Here is a 15,818-nt window from a genome sequence, read left to right on the forward strand (position 1 = left end):
CCGTTTATGAACCCACGCGCTCTCTTCGTTCATCCGGAGAGGCCCTGCTCGCGATCCCACCTGCATCGCAGGCGCATTTTGTGGGGACGAGGGACGAGGCCTTCTCTGTGGTGGCCCCCTGACTTTGGAACACCCTCCCCAAAGACATTAGACTAGCACCTATGTTGGCAGTCTTTAGGAAGAATTTGAAGACCTGGCTGTATGTGCCTTTCCAGAATAGGAAAACTCCAGTAAGCACTTTATCAGAACTTTAAGATTCCCTGCACACTGCACTTCCTTGAAATCGGATAGACCACCTGTCACATTCAGCACTTTTAAATCTGTACCCATTACTTGGCCCGGCCCTGTTTTTATTGTGTTATGATGTATTGTTATGTTGTTTTTACTGTTATTGCTTTAATGTTTTTGATTTGCTTTGAATTGTATTTGTTATGCTATTGTTTTGTTGAGGCCTTGGCCTTTGTAAGCTGTATCGAGTCCTTCGGGAGATGCTAGCGGGGTACAAATAAAGTTAATAATAATAATAATAATAATAATAATAATAAATTCTGAGAGTGCCTTAGACCACAAGAAGATCCAACCAGTCCATCCTTCAGGAAATAAAGCCCGACTGCTCATTGGAGGGAAGGATATTAGAGGCAACGATGAAGTACTTTGGCCACACCATGAGAAGAAAGGAAAACTTAGAGATGACAGTGATGCTTGGGAAAATGGAAGGTAAAAGGAAGAGGGGTAACCAAGGGCAAGATGGATAGATGGTTGGTATCTTTGGAGTGACTGGTTTGATTCTGAAGGAGCTGGGGGTGGTGACGGCCGACAGGGAGCTTGAGCTCTGGCGTGGGCTGGTCCATGAGGTCACAAAGAGTCGGAAGCGACTGAACGAATAAACAACAACAAAGCAGGATCACTTTTCTACAGACCTGCTTGTAATGCTACCTTTGGTCACCAGGTGGGGCAAGGCCCCTTTTTGTTCTTGTGCAAATGGCACAAATAGTATATTTCCTCCACGTGGAGAACAAAACCAGCAGGGAAAGAATTGAGACAAAAGGCTTTCCATCCAGCCTTTCTTCTCCCATATAGCAGCCTCCTCTTGGTGGCTTAGACTACCATACCCACCACCCAGCAGTGCATAATGCAGGATTTGTTGCTACATGGGGAGGACGTCAGGCTGGGAAGCCTGCACTAAGCATTTAGTTGCTGCACCAATTACTTGTTTAACTTGTTTTCTTTTACCATTTGCATGCTTTCCCCCTTCTGTGGCCTCCCACATTTATTTGCTTCATTCCTCTCTAGGGTTATATTGTGTAGGGCAGAAGGGTCGTCATAACAATCCCAACATTTTGGAATTGGGTGCCATCTCTATGCAGATGACACGCAACTCTTCTATTCTTTTCCACCTAATTCCAAGGAAGCGCCTTGGATCCTAAAGCAATGCATTGCAGCTGTGACGTATTGGATGGGGGCCAACAAACTGAGGCTTAATCGAGACGAGACAAAGGTCCTCCTAGTCAGTCACGAGGCCGATCGGGGTCTAGGGTGGCTGTCACCGGAGTGGAAATCATCTATCGGACAGATGGCAAGCTATTTAACCCCAGCAGATTGAAAGCCACAAACAAGGTTACAACAACATCTGTTATAGAACTCCAATATGCTGATGACAATGTCATCTGTGTGCATTCAGAAGAAGACCTACAAGCCACTCTAAACACCTTCACAGAAGCATACGAGAAGCTCAACCTGTCACTGAACATCAAGAAAACCAAAGTGCTCTTCCAGCAGCCAGCAGCCAATCCCTCTCCAATGCCAGAAATACAGAAATACAGCTTAATGGTGTAACATTAGAAAATGTGGATCATTTCCGCTACCTTGGCAGCCAAAAAGGCAACATTGACACTGAAATGCAACACTGTATGAGCTCTGCGAATGCAGCATTTTTCCGAATGAAGCAGAGAGTGTTTGAGGACCAGGACATCCATAGGGAGACCAAGGTGCTTGTTTATAAAGCTATTGTCCTCCCAACCCTGCTCTATGCCTGCAAAATGTGGACTGTCTACAGACGTCACATGCAACTCCTGGAACGATTCCATCAGCACTGCCTCCGGAAAATCCTGGAAATCTCTTGGGAAGACAAGTGGACAAATGTCAACGTGCTGGAAGAAGCAAAGACCACCAGCATTGAAGCGATGGTCCTCCACCACCAACTCCGCTGGACCGGCCACGTTGACTGGATGCCCGACCACCGTCTCCCAAAGCAGTTGCTCTGCTCCGAACTCCGAACTGTAGAATTTGAAAAGGCACGAATGGAGTGTGAAAGAGAAAAACATGCCAAGAGGAAGGCACGTCAAGCCAACCCCAACCAGGACCTCTTTCCACCTGGAAACCAATGCCCTCACTGCGGGAGAAGATGCAGATCAAGACTAGGGCTCCATAGTCACCTACGGACCCACCTACAGTACACTGATCTTGGAAGACTATCTTACTCGGACAACGAGGGATTGCCTAAGTAAGTAAGTAAGTCTGGGGTCCGCCGGGACTTACCGCTGCTGTTTAAGGCTCAGTTGTCCGTGGTGGCAGGAAGTTAAACTTGTTAAAACTTGTGCGCCAGCTGTGACCATACCTCAAAAAGCTTGACTTGGGCACACTGGTCCACGCTTTAGTTACATTCAGGTTGGATTACTGCAATGCACTCTATGCGGGGCTGCTTTTGACTACGAATCGGAAACTGCAGCTAGTGCAAAGAGTGGCAGACAGATTATAAACTGGGGCGAGCTTTAGGGAGCATACCGTACCCATTTTAAAGCAGCTCCACTGATTCTCGATAAGTTTCCGGGCCCAATTCAAAGTGCAGGTGATTACCTACAAAGCCCTAAACCTTTCGGGTCCAACCTATCTTCAAGAGCACATCTCCTTCTACAAACTGGTGTGGGCATTAAGGAGAGTGAGTCGTCGTGAGGAGATTGAGTAGGCCAAAACCTGTTGGAGTCAGTGGGCCATAGCTAGCATCGTCCTGAGGAGCGTGAGGTAAATCTCAGTATGAGAGAAGCCTTGTGTGAGAAAGCTCCAGTGTGAAGGCTGCTGTATGTAAAGCTACTATGCATTTGTTTATTTGTGTTATGGAAACATTATTTTTGTAAATAGTGCAACTATATTATTTTGCTATAAAGAAAAGCCTCCTGTGGAAGAGATAACATTGGTCTATTGTGTTTGTGTTCTTTTTAATCACCTTTGAGCTACTGGTGCGGGGTCACGCTGCTGCTAATAAGTTACTCTTCTGTGCATTTAAGGAGAGGGTCTTTTGTTAATAGGCCCATTCACCCAACAGTTCTCACCTCCAGGAACGAGTATTTTGCAAAGTGAATAGATCTTTGTTGCACATTCAAGATAAAAATATTTTAGTCAGGGATAACTCAACATTATCTTGTTGTCGGGGAGAGTCCCATCCCTGATCCCAGCTATTTTGTGGCTTGCAGAAAAGTTCAGGGGGGATAAAGAAGCATAAGGGGAGAATTAAAGAATGGTAGTTTTCCTGGCTGATCAAAATGCCGCTACAGCAGTGCTCCTTCCGGTCTTTATTTAGCTGATTCCATGAATATTGCTATTCCTGACAACCTTGCATCAGACATTCGGCTCCTCTAGGGCACCTCCTGGTTGTTGTTTCTGGGGAACACCATCAGAGTACTCTGTAATGGCCTTTTTGGTACTACTTGCACTAAGTGGACATGTGTTAGCATGGGATGATGGGAAGCGATAATAGAAACATTGGCCTCAATCCAGCTTGCTGCTCCCAAGAAGAGCAAAGCTGTTGAATCAATGGGATTTATGTAAGCATTGACTTTCCATTTTGCACTCAATTTGGTGTGTCTATTGGGACAAGCAGTTGGATCTAAGAGCTGGAAGTCCTGATGATGGCTGCCAACTTTCTTGGCATCGAGAAAGAATATTCCGATTGCCATCATCCTCAAACTGAGGGGCACTTAGGATCTTGCCTGACCTGTGACAATGGTATCTCTCCCCTGCTGTGTCAAATGTCTTCAGACCTTAACTTCTTTTCTTTTCCATTTCAGGACAACATTGATCTGACCAAGGTTGCTGTCATGGGCCACTCGTTTGGAGGAGCAACGTCTGTCCTCGCCCTGGTCAAAGAAGCGCAGTTCAAGTGAGTATTCTTCAGGACAAGGAGGTCCAATTAGGCCTTTTCAGCTTTTCTTTAAAGAACAACAACCCCAAAACCGACTGTTAGGAATTGTGGGAGTTGAAGTCCAAAACACCTGGAGGGCCCAAGTGGGCCCATGCCTGGACTGGCCAGTAGTCAAAGCCCCAGATTCCCACCAGGTTACATGTTTCCAAACAGGTGTCCTTTGCAGTGGCATCATGGGGGGGGGGGGGTTTCAGGGCGTGTGAAATGCACCAAATGACACCACCAGAATAAACGTCTATACTGGGTTGTTGTGCATGTTCCGGTCTATATGGCCATGCTCCAGAAGCATTCTCTCCTGATGTTTCGTCTGCATCTATGGCAGGCATCCTCAGAGGTTGTCCTCACAACCTCTGAGGATGCCTGCCTTAGATGCAGGTGAAACATCAGAAGAGAATGCTTCTAGAACATGGCCGTACAGTCTGGAACACACACAACAACTTAGTGATTTCGGCCATGAAATACCATATATACTTGAGTATAAGCCAACCCAAATATAAGCCAAGGCACCTGATTTTACCACAAAAAACTGGGAAAACTTATTGACTCGAGTATATACCAAGGATGGGAAATGCAGCAGCTATGGGTCAGTTTCAAAATAAAAATAGATACCAATAAAATTACATTAATTGAGGCATCAGTAGGTTGACTGTTTATTAATATTTACATAAAACTGTAAGATAAGACTTTCCAACTCTGACTAAACCATTATTCTAACCTTCTTCAATGTACATGTGTTTACATATCCTTCCAATAACAATAGAGTAAAATAATAAATATAATAATAATAAAATAGAGTAAAATAATAAATATAATAATAATAAAAATAGAGTAAAATAATAAATATAATAATAATAATAAAAATAGTAAAGCTAACCTATAAATGCAACAACAACAACAATAGAGTAAAATAATCAATAACCTTGACTCGAGTATAAGCTGAGGGGAGCTTTTTCAGCCTAAACTAGGCTTATACTTGAGTTTATACAGTATATACTAATTCTGTGCAGTGTTTCAGTAGACATCCATTTCTTACAACTATCCCTGTAGCTGTTAGGAATTGTGGGAGTTGAAGTCCAAAACACCTGGAGGGCCCAAGTTGGCGCATGCCTGGACTAGTCTGTACCCATTGCCCTCCTCTTCTTTCTCCTACTGCAGGTGTGCTGTTGCTCTTGATGCCTGGATGTTCCCCTTGGAGAACTCCCTGTATCCCAAAGTGACCAAACCGGTCCTCTTTGTCAACACAGAATCCTTCCAGACTCCTGAAAGTGTGGCCAAAATGAAGAAGATCAGTGCCACCAGCAACGAGAGCAAGATTATAACAATACTGTAAGTCTATGCTCACTCGAACTTTTGGAAAATGGATATTCATAACCTTTTGGGAAAACCAGGAATCTTTTGGAAAGGCATGACCTTGTTAGAGATCGTAACCTTTTGTAAAATATGATCTTCTTGAGAAGAGCTTATCCTTGCTCTTCTCTACACTCGCTTGTCGTGGACTCCACTTTGTGACCCCATTTCTTAAGGTTGGCTCTGTATCTCGTGGTGCCAGAGCGCAGTCTGTTCAGCACCTTTCAAAATGCCCGGCCTTCTGTGTGTCCAGGGGGGAGTCTCTCATTCAGTATTAGCCACTGATTGAGATTCTGGGTTTTAACCTGCCACTTTTGGACTCTTGCTTGCTGAGGCATTCCTGTGAGTATCTATCTTGAGCTTAGGAAGCTGTTTCTTGATTCAAGCCGTTGGCATGCTGGCTGATATCTGAACAGGGAACAGGCCAGAGATGTCACTGCCTTGGTCCTTTCATTATTGACTGCTACTTCCCGGCGCATATCAGATGGTGCAATACCAGCTAAACAGTATAATTTCTCCGGTGGTGTGATGCATAGACATCCTGCGATAATGTGTCATGTTTCATTAAAAGGCACTGTTTTAACATGGTGAGATGTGTTCCACACTGGGCATGCATATTCAGCAGCACAGTAGCCAAGCACAAGGGCAGATGTCTTCACTTTGTCTGGTTGTGATCCCCAGGTTGTGCCAGTCAGTTTTTGTATGATATTATTTGCAGCACCAACGTTTTGTTTGATAGTCAAGTAGTGCTTCTTGTAAGTCAGAGCACAGTCCAGGTATTTTGGTGTGCTGCAATGCTCCAGTGGAATTCCTTCCCAGGTAATCCTCAGAGCTCGAGATGCTTGTCTTTTCTTAAAATGAAAGGCACACATTTGGGTTTTAGATGGATTAAGAATTAGCTAGTTTTCCCTGTAATAGTAAGAGCACCTCAAACTTCAGAGAGCTTCTGTTCAACCATTTCAAAGCTCCCTGCTTGGGTGGTGATAGCACAATCGTCAGCATAGATGAAACTCTCTGTCCCTTCTGGCAGTGGCTGATCATTTGTGTAAATGGTAAACATTGATGGAGCAAGCATGCTCCCCTGAAGCAGGCTGTTCTTCTGTTTTTGCCACCTGCATCTCTGGCCCTGGAATTCAACAAAAAGTTGCTTGTGTTGTGTTGCGCCCATGTGGAACCTGGTGTGGTGCGGTGCTCTTTGTCTCTCCTGAATTTTTCTGTCTTCTTCCTAGGGGCAGCGTCCACCAGAGTCAGACCGACTTCACTTTCCTGGCAGGGAATCTGGTGAACAGGCTCTTCCAAACAAGAGGCACCATTGATCCTTATGAAGGCCTCCGAATTACCAACCAAGCCGCTCTTGCTTTCTTGCAGAAACATCTCCGTAAGTCCCGTGCTCCAGGACCATTTAAGAGGGGGACCTTCTTTGTGGAATCGTTCAAAAGCAGGGTTTGCAATTAAATGCTTGAATGGTGCCTTGATATCTAGCCTTCCAGGGAGATCGTGATAGGAGCTTCAAGACAGCTTCAGGGCAGAGGCGGAGAATGTCTTTGAGCCCAAGCACCAAAGTCCATCTCAAGTCATTTCTTGGAGGCTGGGTCACAGAGCTGGGTAGGGACAAAGATAGAGACCAAAAAAACATTTCAACCTTTTCAAATGGGAGAAACCCCACATAAAAGTTAGGAAATTCCCAAGTGTTGACATTATGAGGAATAGGAATGATTGAAAGGACACTTTCAGCCTTAGAATCTCTCATCTCTCTGCAGGTCTGGTTCCTTGAATCAAGGATAATAGACCCTCCACACACAGCGGTATAAATCCACATTGAGCTGGTTTATATGTAGACTCTGGCAGTGTGGACTCTTATATTCCAGTTCTAAGCAGATATTGTGGATTATCTGCCTTGATATTCTGGATTATATGGCTGTGTGGAAAAACCCTCAGTTTCACTCGCAAACCAGAAGTTAAACCAACCCCTTATGAGAAATATGGGCACATACATACATTATAATAATGAAATCTATGAGGATACAACATATCTCATGAAAACCTTACTTTTATATATTCTTGAAACATTTGATTTGTTGCTTATTTTCACACAGCCTCAAAGGGTTCTCACTTCGTTCATGCGACACACCTACACATGGCAGCCAACACATTAATGTATTGAGGCACACAGATTGGAAACCTCTGCTCCAGATCCTTGAGCATAATAATAATAATAATAATAATAATAATAATAATAAAACAACTTGTTTTTACCCCACCACCATCTCCCCAATGGGGACTCGGGGCAGCTAACATGAGGCCAAGCTCAAAAACAATGAAATAAGATACAAAACAAAAGAAATAAGATACAACACAACCGTACAATCCTCTTCTGATTAACGTTACCATACAGTTGTACTGAAGGACTTAGAGAATCCTAGAGGGACTATATAAATTTTAGGCATGAAGACCACAAGTGTGTACGGCCAACTGTATTTGACTGAGCAGAAGAAACTCCAATCCTTTCTCCAACAGAGTAGGCTCCCAGAGCAAGATCCAGACAATGCAAAGACTAAATTGATAGAGTATGTAATTTAAATAAGTGTCAACTTCCAAACTAAAGAGTGAGCAATTCAGATTGGGGCAATCCAGGACTGGATCTGCACTGCCATATTATCCAAATTATCAAAGCAGATAATCCACATTATCTGCTTTGAACTGGAATCTAGACTGCTCCGTGGATCCTAAACCAGTGCCTGGCAGTTGTGATGGATTGAATGAGGGTCAACAAGTTGAGGCTTAATCAAGACAAGACAGAGGTTCTCCTGGTCAGTGACAAGGTCAATCGGGGTATAGAGTGGCTGCCTGTGCTTGATAGGATCACACTCCCCCTGAGGATACAGGTTCGCAGTCTGGGGGTCCTCCTGGATTTAGCACTGATGCTTGAAGCTCAGGTGTCAGGGTGGCTGGGAGTGCCTTCACACAGATAAAACTTGTGCACCAGCTGCGACCGTACCTTGAAAAGCCTGACTTGGCCACGGTGGTCCATGCCTTAGCTATGTCCAGAATGGACTATAGTAATGCACTCTACGTGGGGCTGCCTTTGAAGCTGACTCGGAATCTGCAGCTAATGCAAAGAGCGGCAGCCAGATTATTAACTGGGGCGAGCTTTAGGGAGCATACCATGCCGCTTTTAAAGCAACTCCACTGGCTCCCAATGAGTTTCCGGGCCCAATTCAAAGTGCAGGTGATTGCCTATAAAGTCTTATATGCTTTTGGTTCAACCCATCTTCGAGACCACGAGACCTCAGGGAGGAGGGAGCAGGCTTGTTTTCTGCTTCCTTGGAGACTAGGACGTGGAACAATGGCTTCAAACTACAAGAGAGGAGATTCCATCTGAACATTAGGAAGAACTTCCTGACTGTGAGAGCCGTTCAGCAGTGGAACTCTCTGCTCCGGAGTGTGGTGGAGGCTCCTTCTTTGGAAGCTTTTAAGCAGAGGCTGGATGGCCATTTGTCAGGGGTGATTTGAATGCAATATTCCTGCTTCTTGGCAGGGGGTTGGACTGGATGGCCCATGAGGTCTCTTCCAACTCTCTTCTATGATTCTATGATCCTTCTACAAACTGGGGTGGGTATTAAGATCTGCTGGAAAGTCCCTTCTCTCGGTCCCACCACCATCTCAAGTAAGGTTGGTGGGAACGAAAGAGAGGGCCTTCTTGATGGTGGCTCCCTGGCTTTGGAATTCCCTCCCTAAAGAAATTAGATTAGCTCACTCTCTTCAGGCCTTCCAGGTGAGTCTAAAAACATGGCTTTTCAGACAGGCCTTTGATCCTGAGTAATCCATAGTCAACGTGATGAATCAATAGTACTCTCCCGCACTTTGATTGTTATGACAGACTAGCTGTACCTAGCCATGCATTGCTGTGGCCCTCAGAAAGCAGAAGATTTCCAGACATTAAATAATCTGGGCTAAGGAACTCCGCCCACTAAAGGTTTCCCGCTGGCTGGTAGAAGCCAGGATTTTTTATTTATATGGATATTCGGCTTACCTGCAGGTTCTACTGCGGTTTAGGAATTTTATAATTTTATAATATTATCAATGGGATTTTTATTCACTGTTGATTGTACTTGTGTCATTGTATTTATACTTGTGTATTGCTGTCTGTGTGTTGCACTTGGTGTGCTTCTGTAAGCCGCCCCGAGTCCCATTGGGAAGAAAGTTGCAGGATACAAATAAAGATGTATTATTATTATTTGATACATAACAAGATTAGTACACAGCAAACAAGATCACTATTGTGGCTTTTGTATGTGATCACACATTGAACACTTCCAAGTGTCTAGGACTATGTGATGTATTTATTTATTTGTTTGTTTATTTGTTTGTTTATTTATTTACAATATTTATAGCCTGCCTTTCTCAACCATACAGCGACTCAAGGCGGGTTACAAGTTGGCACAATTCAGTGCCATGCATTCATAAAGTGCAGTTAAAACAATCAACATAACAATATAAAACATATATAAAAACCATTAAAGCCTATGGTTTAATAATGGTGAATAATACATTCAGGTCCAAGTAGGGTGGCCTTTGCAGGTGACAAATGGTAATTTTGTCAGTGCTGAATGTTTTTAAGTGCAGGCCAAGGTCTTTTAAGTGCAGGCACTGCACCCAGTGGGACCACCTTGACTGGCTTGTGCCAGTCTTTGCAGTTCTGTCTTTAAAACCTCATATTTATTTATTTATTATATGGAATCCAAGTGGCGCAGTGGGTTAAACTGCTAAGCTGCTGAACTTGTTGACCAAAAGATTGCAGGTTCGAATCCGAGGAGCAGGGCGAGCTCCTGCTGTTAGCCCCAGCTTCTGCCAACCTAGCAATATGAACACATGCAAATGTGAGTAGATAAATAAGTAACACTCCTGCAGGAAGGTAATGGTGCACCATGCAGTCATCCTGGCCACATGACCTTGGAGGTGTCTATGGACAACACTGGCTCTTTGGCTTAGAAATGGAGATGAGCACCAACCCCCAGAGTTGGACACAACTGGACCTAATGTCAGGGGAAAACCTTTACCTACTATTATATAATTCAGTTCAAAGCAGATAACCTGAATTTCATATGGCAATGTAGAAGAAACCCAGGACAACCGTACCAATCAGTCAATGTCAATGGTAGCCCATGGCCAACAGGGAAGAACAGAGCAGTTGGCAAGGAAGGCACAAAGCATGGTTATTTTCTTTGCCCAGAATGAAGACTTGTGGTCTGAGATAGTTGAACAATGTCAGAGGTTTCTCCCTGAGGAAGACCTCTGGCATTATTTACAAGAACCCTTTCCTTCCAAGGAGTCTCCCCTTTCTGAGGCCACAGATGGAGCGCTGGGCAATTTCTGGCAGATCTCCTAGCGAATCTTCATTGCTATTTTTCCATTATGCCCCTTTCTCTCTGCAAAGATAAGACCAACTGACATCTTGTTACTATTAATGCTCATAATGGAACCTTGCCAGCAGTTACATTTTATGTAATAATTCTCCCCCTTTTCCCATAGAGCTGAAAGAAGATTTTGACCAGTGGGATCCTCTTCTAGAAGGCATCGGTGATTGCATTGTTCCAGATAGTCCTCTGCAGAAGTCCAGCCTCTAGACACAAAAATACTCTTCCTGCCGGTGCTTTTGGACAACTGTGTTCCCCCAAGATGACCATCTTGTACTTATATAATCACTGTCCAGGCTCAGTACTGGCTCACACTTCCAGGGAGATTTGTTGCTGAGATGCTTCCCTAAACAGGGTCATCCTTCCTCCAGTTATTATGATCTGCTGTGTTTGCTTCTCTGAGATTATTTAGGGGAATTGCAATAAGGATTGTGGTCTTGGTGGTGTCAGGGGAGTGGATGGTCCTCAAGCGATTTTGCACAAGATCCCACCAAAATGGAAAGGGCCAGAAGTCTGTTGTGGTAGCCTTTGGCTTCTTTGCCTTCCCGCCTCTGGAATCATGGCCCCTTTTTGAATTATTGGCGTTACACAAGTTGAAGATGTCATAATTTTGTCTTCTTGCCAATTTTTAAAACGTCTACTCTGTTGTACATTCCATGGCTCAAGACACTGCATAGAGGCAACAATCTATTTACCTCTTCACTAGAAAGGAATTGAGAGAGGTATATATAGGAAAAAAGACCCCCAAGCATTCTTATAAATACATCCCAAAATGGGTTTAAAACATCTCAGTATCACCTTAGATTGAACACTAGCATATAGGAAGCACTGCTTGAACACCAAGCACAAAGTAGCTGCACACAATAACTGGTTGACACACCTCCATCCTCAGAGGAGGACCCTTGATGGCAAACACCTCTGTTTTTTCTGAATTGAAGTCCATATCTGGAGGGCTGAATTTGGTCAATTCCTGGACAAGACCCTCCCCGCCCCACCTTCATTTGCCTTCACAACCACCACTCACAAAGAGCTTTATATGTGCTGATGACCTTGGCCTAACAACACAAGCAAAAGACTTTGAAACAGTTGAAATCCAACTTACTATTGCCTTGAAAGATCTCTCCAGCTACTGCAAAGATAACCAGCTGAAGCCTAACCCTGCCAAGACACACGTGTGTGCTTTCCAGCTACGCAACCATGAAGCCAACAGGAAATTGAAAGCCACCTGGGAAGGTCAAGAGCTTGAATATTGTATCCATCCTAAATATCTCGGTGTCACCTTAGATCGAACACTAGCATATAGAAAACACTGCTTGAACACCAAGCACAAAGTAGTTGCACGCAATAACATCCTGCGGAAACTTACTGGCAGTACATGGGGTGCAGACCCAAAATTTGTAAGAACATCGACCCTGGCCTTGTCTTACTCAACTGCTGAGTATTCCTGCCCTGTTTGGCATAGGTCTGCCCATGCAAAGCAGGTGAACATAGCATTGAATGAAGCATGCAGAATAATCACAGGATGTCTTAAACCTACACTTGTTGATAAACTCTACAAGCTAGCTGGCATTGCCCCCCCCCCTCCGATGTGCAACAGGAAGTTGCTGCTAAATGTGAGAGAAATAAGGTTGAACACTGCGAAAGCCATCTATTAAATGGCTACCAGCCTCCTCCCAGTAGACTCAAATCAAGGAAAAGCTTTATGAGAACCACCACTCCTCTTGACATCCCCCCAGCAATAGCAAGGGTATCCCTCTGGGCAGCTAAACCAGGAAACCCCAATTGGAAGGCCCCCATGAGGGGCAAACCAAGAATGGGCAACTTGCAAGTCCCTGAACAGACTCAGAAGTGGAGTGGGCAGATCAAAAGACAACCTGGCAAAATGGCACTGCCTAAACGAATCCCAGACCTTGTGCGACTGTGGAGCAGAACAGACAACTCCGCATCTGTATGCTTATCCACCATGTCCTGCCTCATGTACAAAGGAAGTATTGTTGGAGGCTACAGACAATGCCCGTTTTTGGTCAAAAGATATTTAGCCGCCTGCGTTCCTTCTATTTTTATCAGCTTTATACTAATTTATGCAATTCTTTTGATACAAAATAAACAAAATATCCTCAAATGGGTGGAAAGCTATGCAAAACATTCCCACTAGTGAGACAGGGAAAAATGTAAAACCTATTGTGCAAATTGATACAAGTCATGGAGATTTTTGACAAGCCAAAAGGTTAGGTTTAAAGAGAGAGAGATGTGAAGTGATTGCAGGGGAAAGCAGATTAAATTTCCCACTGAATGTTGCGTCTTTGCCAGTGTTTCGTGTGAAAAGGCCCCAAATGGTCACTGTTCTATAAAAAATTCCCCATCTTTGGCTTTTTTTACAACTTTTATAACTTTCTTCGAGATGTTCTTGTCTTCTTTCATTCTCCTTCGTCTCATGACCCCAAGATGTTTGTGGACATGCACACAACCACATAGTGCAATCTCCTGCAATGGAGACTACTTTTTAGGCTTGTGCAAAATTTCAGATTAGATCAGAACTTGTATCTGTTTAGTTGAATTTGAACATATGAAGGCGAGTTTCAAGACATACAAGAAAGGTGAGGGAATTATTTAGAATTTAAATCACAATTTTTTCCCCATAAATGTTCTGTAACATTCGGTTGTCTCCCAAGGTCAGTTTAATTTTCACTATAACCATTAAGCAACTTTGGTAAAGCTGCTTTTAAAATCTTTAGCCCCATTTCCACCAACGCTGCCATAAGGGAGGAAGTATGAACATGGCTAATCACAGCCATCTTAACTGTATTTGGGAAGACCAGGCCCCCAATGGTAGAGATTGCAAAAGGCCCTGCCATAAACTACATTACCCAGTATGCCTCAGAAGGAGAATGCACCAATCAGGAGAGAAGAGAGAAAATTATCCCTTCCCTTAGTTTTTTGGAAAACTTTTAAAGAATTCCTTAAATCGGTAGATATATTCATATTTCTGAAAATTGGAGGTGGGGGGGGGGGTGATCCCCTGTTATCTTGTGTCATTGGATAGAAACATCAAGGAGATCGGTCTTGTAGTTTTTTCAAAAGATGTTTTTAAAAACCTTTAAAAATCACCAAAAAATCCACGAATAAGTCAAACATTCTGAAATTTGATGGGCTAACAGTGGTAAATGTGTTCTACCACTGTAGCAAGTTTCATCGCAATAGCTTTAAAAATGAGAGAGATAAGAGCCCCTGAAATTTATAGTTGCATTACATGGTTTGGCAAGCAGGGAACCAAATGGCAAACTACCATACTTTTCCCAGTATGTCTCAGGAAGAAAATGTGCCAGTCAGGAGAGAGAAAATTATCCCTCCCCTTAAACAATTAGTTTTTCTGAAAACTTTTTTTAAAATCCCATAAATCAGTAGATGTATTCGTATTTCTGAAATTTGAAGGGATGATCCTGTTAGCTTGTGTCATTGGAATAGAAAATTCAAGGAGCTAGTTCTTGTAGTTTTTTTAATGTTGTTTTTAAAGACTTTAAAAATTCACCAAAAATTCATGGATAAGTCAAATGTCCTGAAATTTGGTGTGCTAACAGTGGTAAATGTGTTCTACCACTATAACAAGTTTCACAGGGATATCTCAAACAATGAGAGAAAGAAAAGCCCCTGAATTTGCCCACAGCCAGTGATGTTTTCTCTATTGCACTTTTGCAAGTGCCATTAACAAAGTGCTTATTAAGTTTCGTAAAGTTTTGAAATGTTTACCCCAAAAATTCAGAAAGGACTTGAGAAACGAAATGCCAGCACCCCCTACTTTTGAACACACTTTAGAGTCTTTTTTTTTTTTTTTTTTGGATCGCACATGCCTACTACCTCTTGTATATCCAGCATGGACCAAATGTGCTTTTGGGATATTATTAATGGCAAAGAGGGCATGGGGAGCAACTGCAACTTGAACTGCACTTACCTGAGCCTCAGAGGAAGGCAAGACAAAGCTCCTCTGAATGATCCTTGCCAAGGAAATTCTAGAATAGGATTGCTACTAAGTTGGAACAATTTGAAAGCACTTAACAGAAACCCTCTCTGGGGGGTTCAAATGCACCTTAGTATTGTGCCTTGTGAGCTCATCACTCTCCTCCTTCATTCTGGATGAATGAACATAGGTTGCAGTTGTGCAGCTTTTTGGAAAAAAGTGCTCTTTACCACATAGTTTGTGGTTGAAATAAAAGGATGCACAATACAGAAGAAATGTCTTGCTGTTAGCCCTAAAAGCATTCAGAGGTCTGAATGAAAAGACCTGGTTTGGGTCTCCTGCCTAGTACCAGGGAAGCAGGCTCTTGGGGAACATAACTCCCAGTATCCCCAGGCAGAACACTGACTGGGGATACTGGAACATCTCATACCCAAAGCCACCGGAACTTAGGAGTAATGCTCACGCTTGTAGTGCATGAAATAACAACCACATTTCTTCTCCAAGCATTTTGATAGCCATATTCCTCCTTGTGTGGGTGGAAGAGGGATGGGTAGCATATTTGTACAGGTCTCGTCAGGCTGTACTTTGCTGCCACTTGAGCCCTTTTTCCATCTCAGTCAAGTGCATAACCCTCAACAAACATGTGAATATCTCTCAAATGCTGCTGTTGTGATGATTTGTGTCCCTCAAAATGAATGCTTGTGTTGATTTTTTTAATGAATAGAGTGCTATTTTCATTAGAAATTGCTGTTTTGTGTAACACGATTATACTATACTTTTTGCATTTTCTGCCGGCCTCTTTTATTTCAACCATGAAAGGAATTAGTGCTTGAAGAGCCATTTCTCTCCATCACATCTGATTAAAATGTAAACATGGGATTTTGGAAGGTTTTGTAGGTGA

At 43.3% G+C, this 15,818-nt stretch overlaps 1 protein-coding gene across 1 annotated transcript in view; it reads left to right on the forward strand.

Moving 5' to 3' along the window:
• PAFAH2 (platelet activating factor acetylhydrolase 2) overlaps positions 1–15,701 on the forward strand; it is a 70,100-nt gene extending 54,399 nt beyond the window's left edge. The window contains exons 7-10 of the mRNA XM_060784458.2: positions 4,065–4,156; positions 5,354–5,524; positions 6,775–6,923; positions 11,078–15,701. Of these exons, the coding sequence (XP_060640441.2) occupies positions 4,065–4,156; positions 5,354–5,524; positions 6,775–6,923; positions 11,078–11,172 (507 nt within the window). The 3' untranslated portion in view covers positions 11,173–15,701. The remainder of the gene's footprint in view (positions 1–4,064; positions 4,157–5,353; positions 5,525–6,774; positions 6,924–11,077) is intronic.
• Positions 15,702–15,818: the final 117 nt, after the last annotated feature.

Source organism: Anolis sagrei, chromosome X, assembly GCF_037176765.1.
Source record: "Anolis sagrei isolate rAnoSag1 chromosome X, rAnoSag1.mat, whole genome shotgun sequence".
NCBI lineage: Eukaryota > Metazoa > Chordata > Lepidosauria > Squamata > Dactyloidae > Anolis > Anolis sagrei.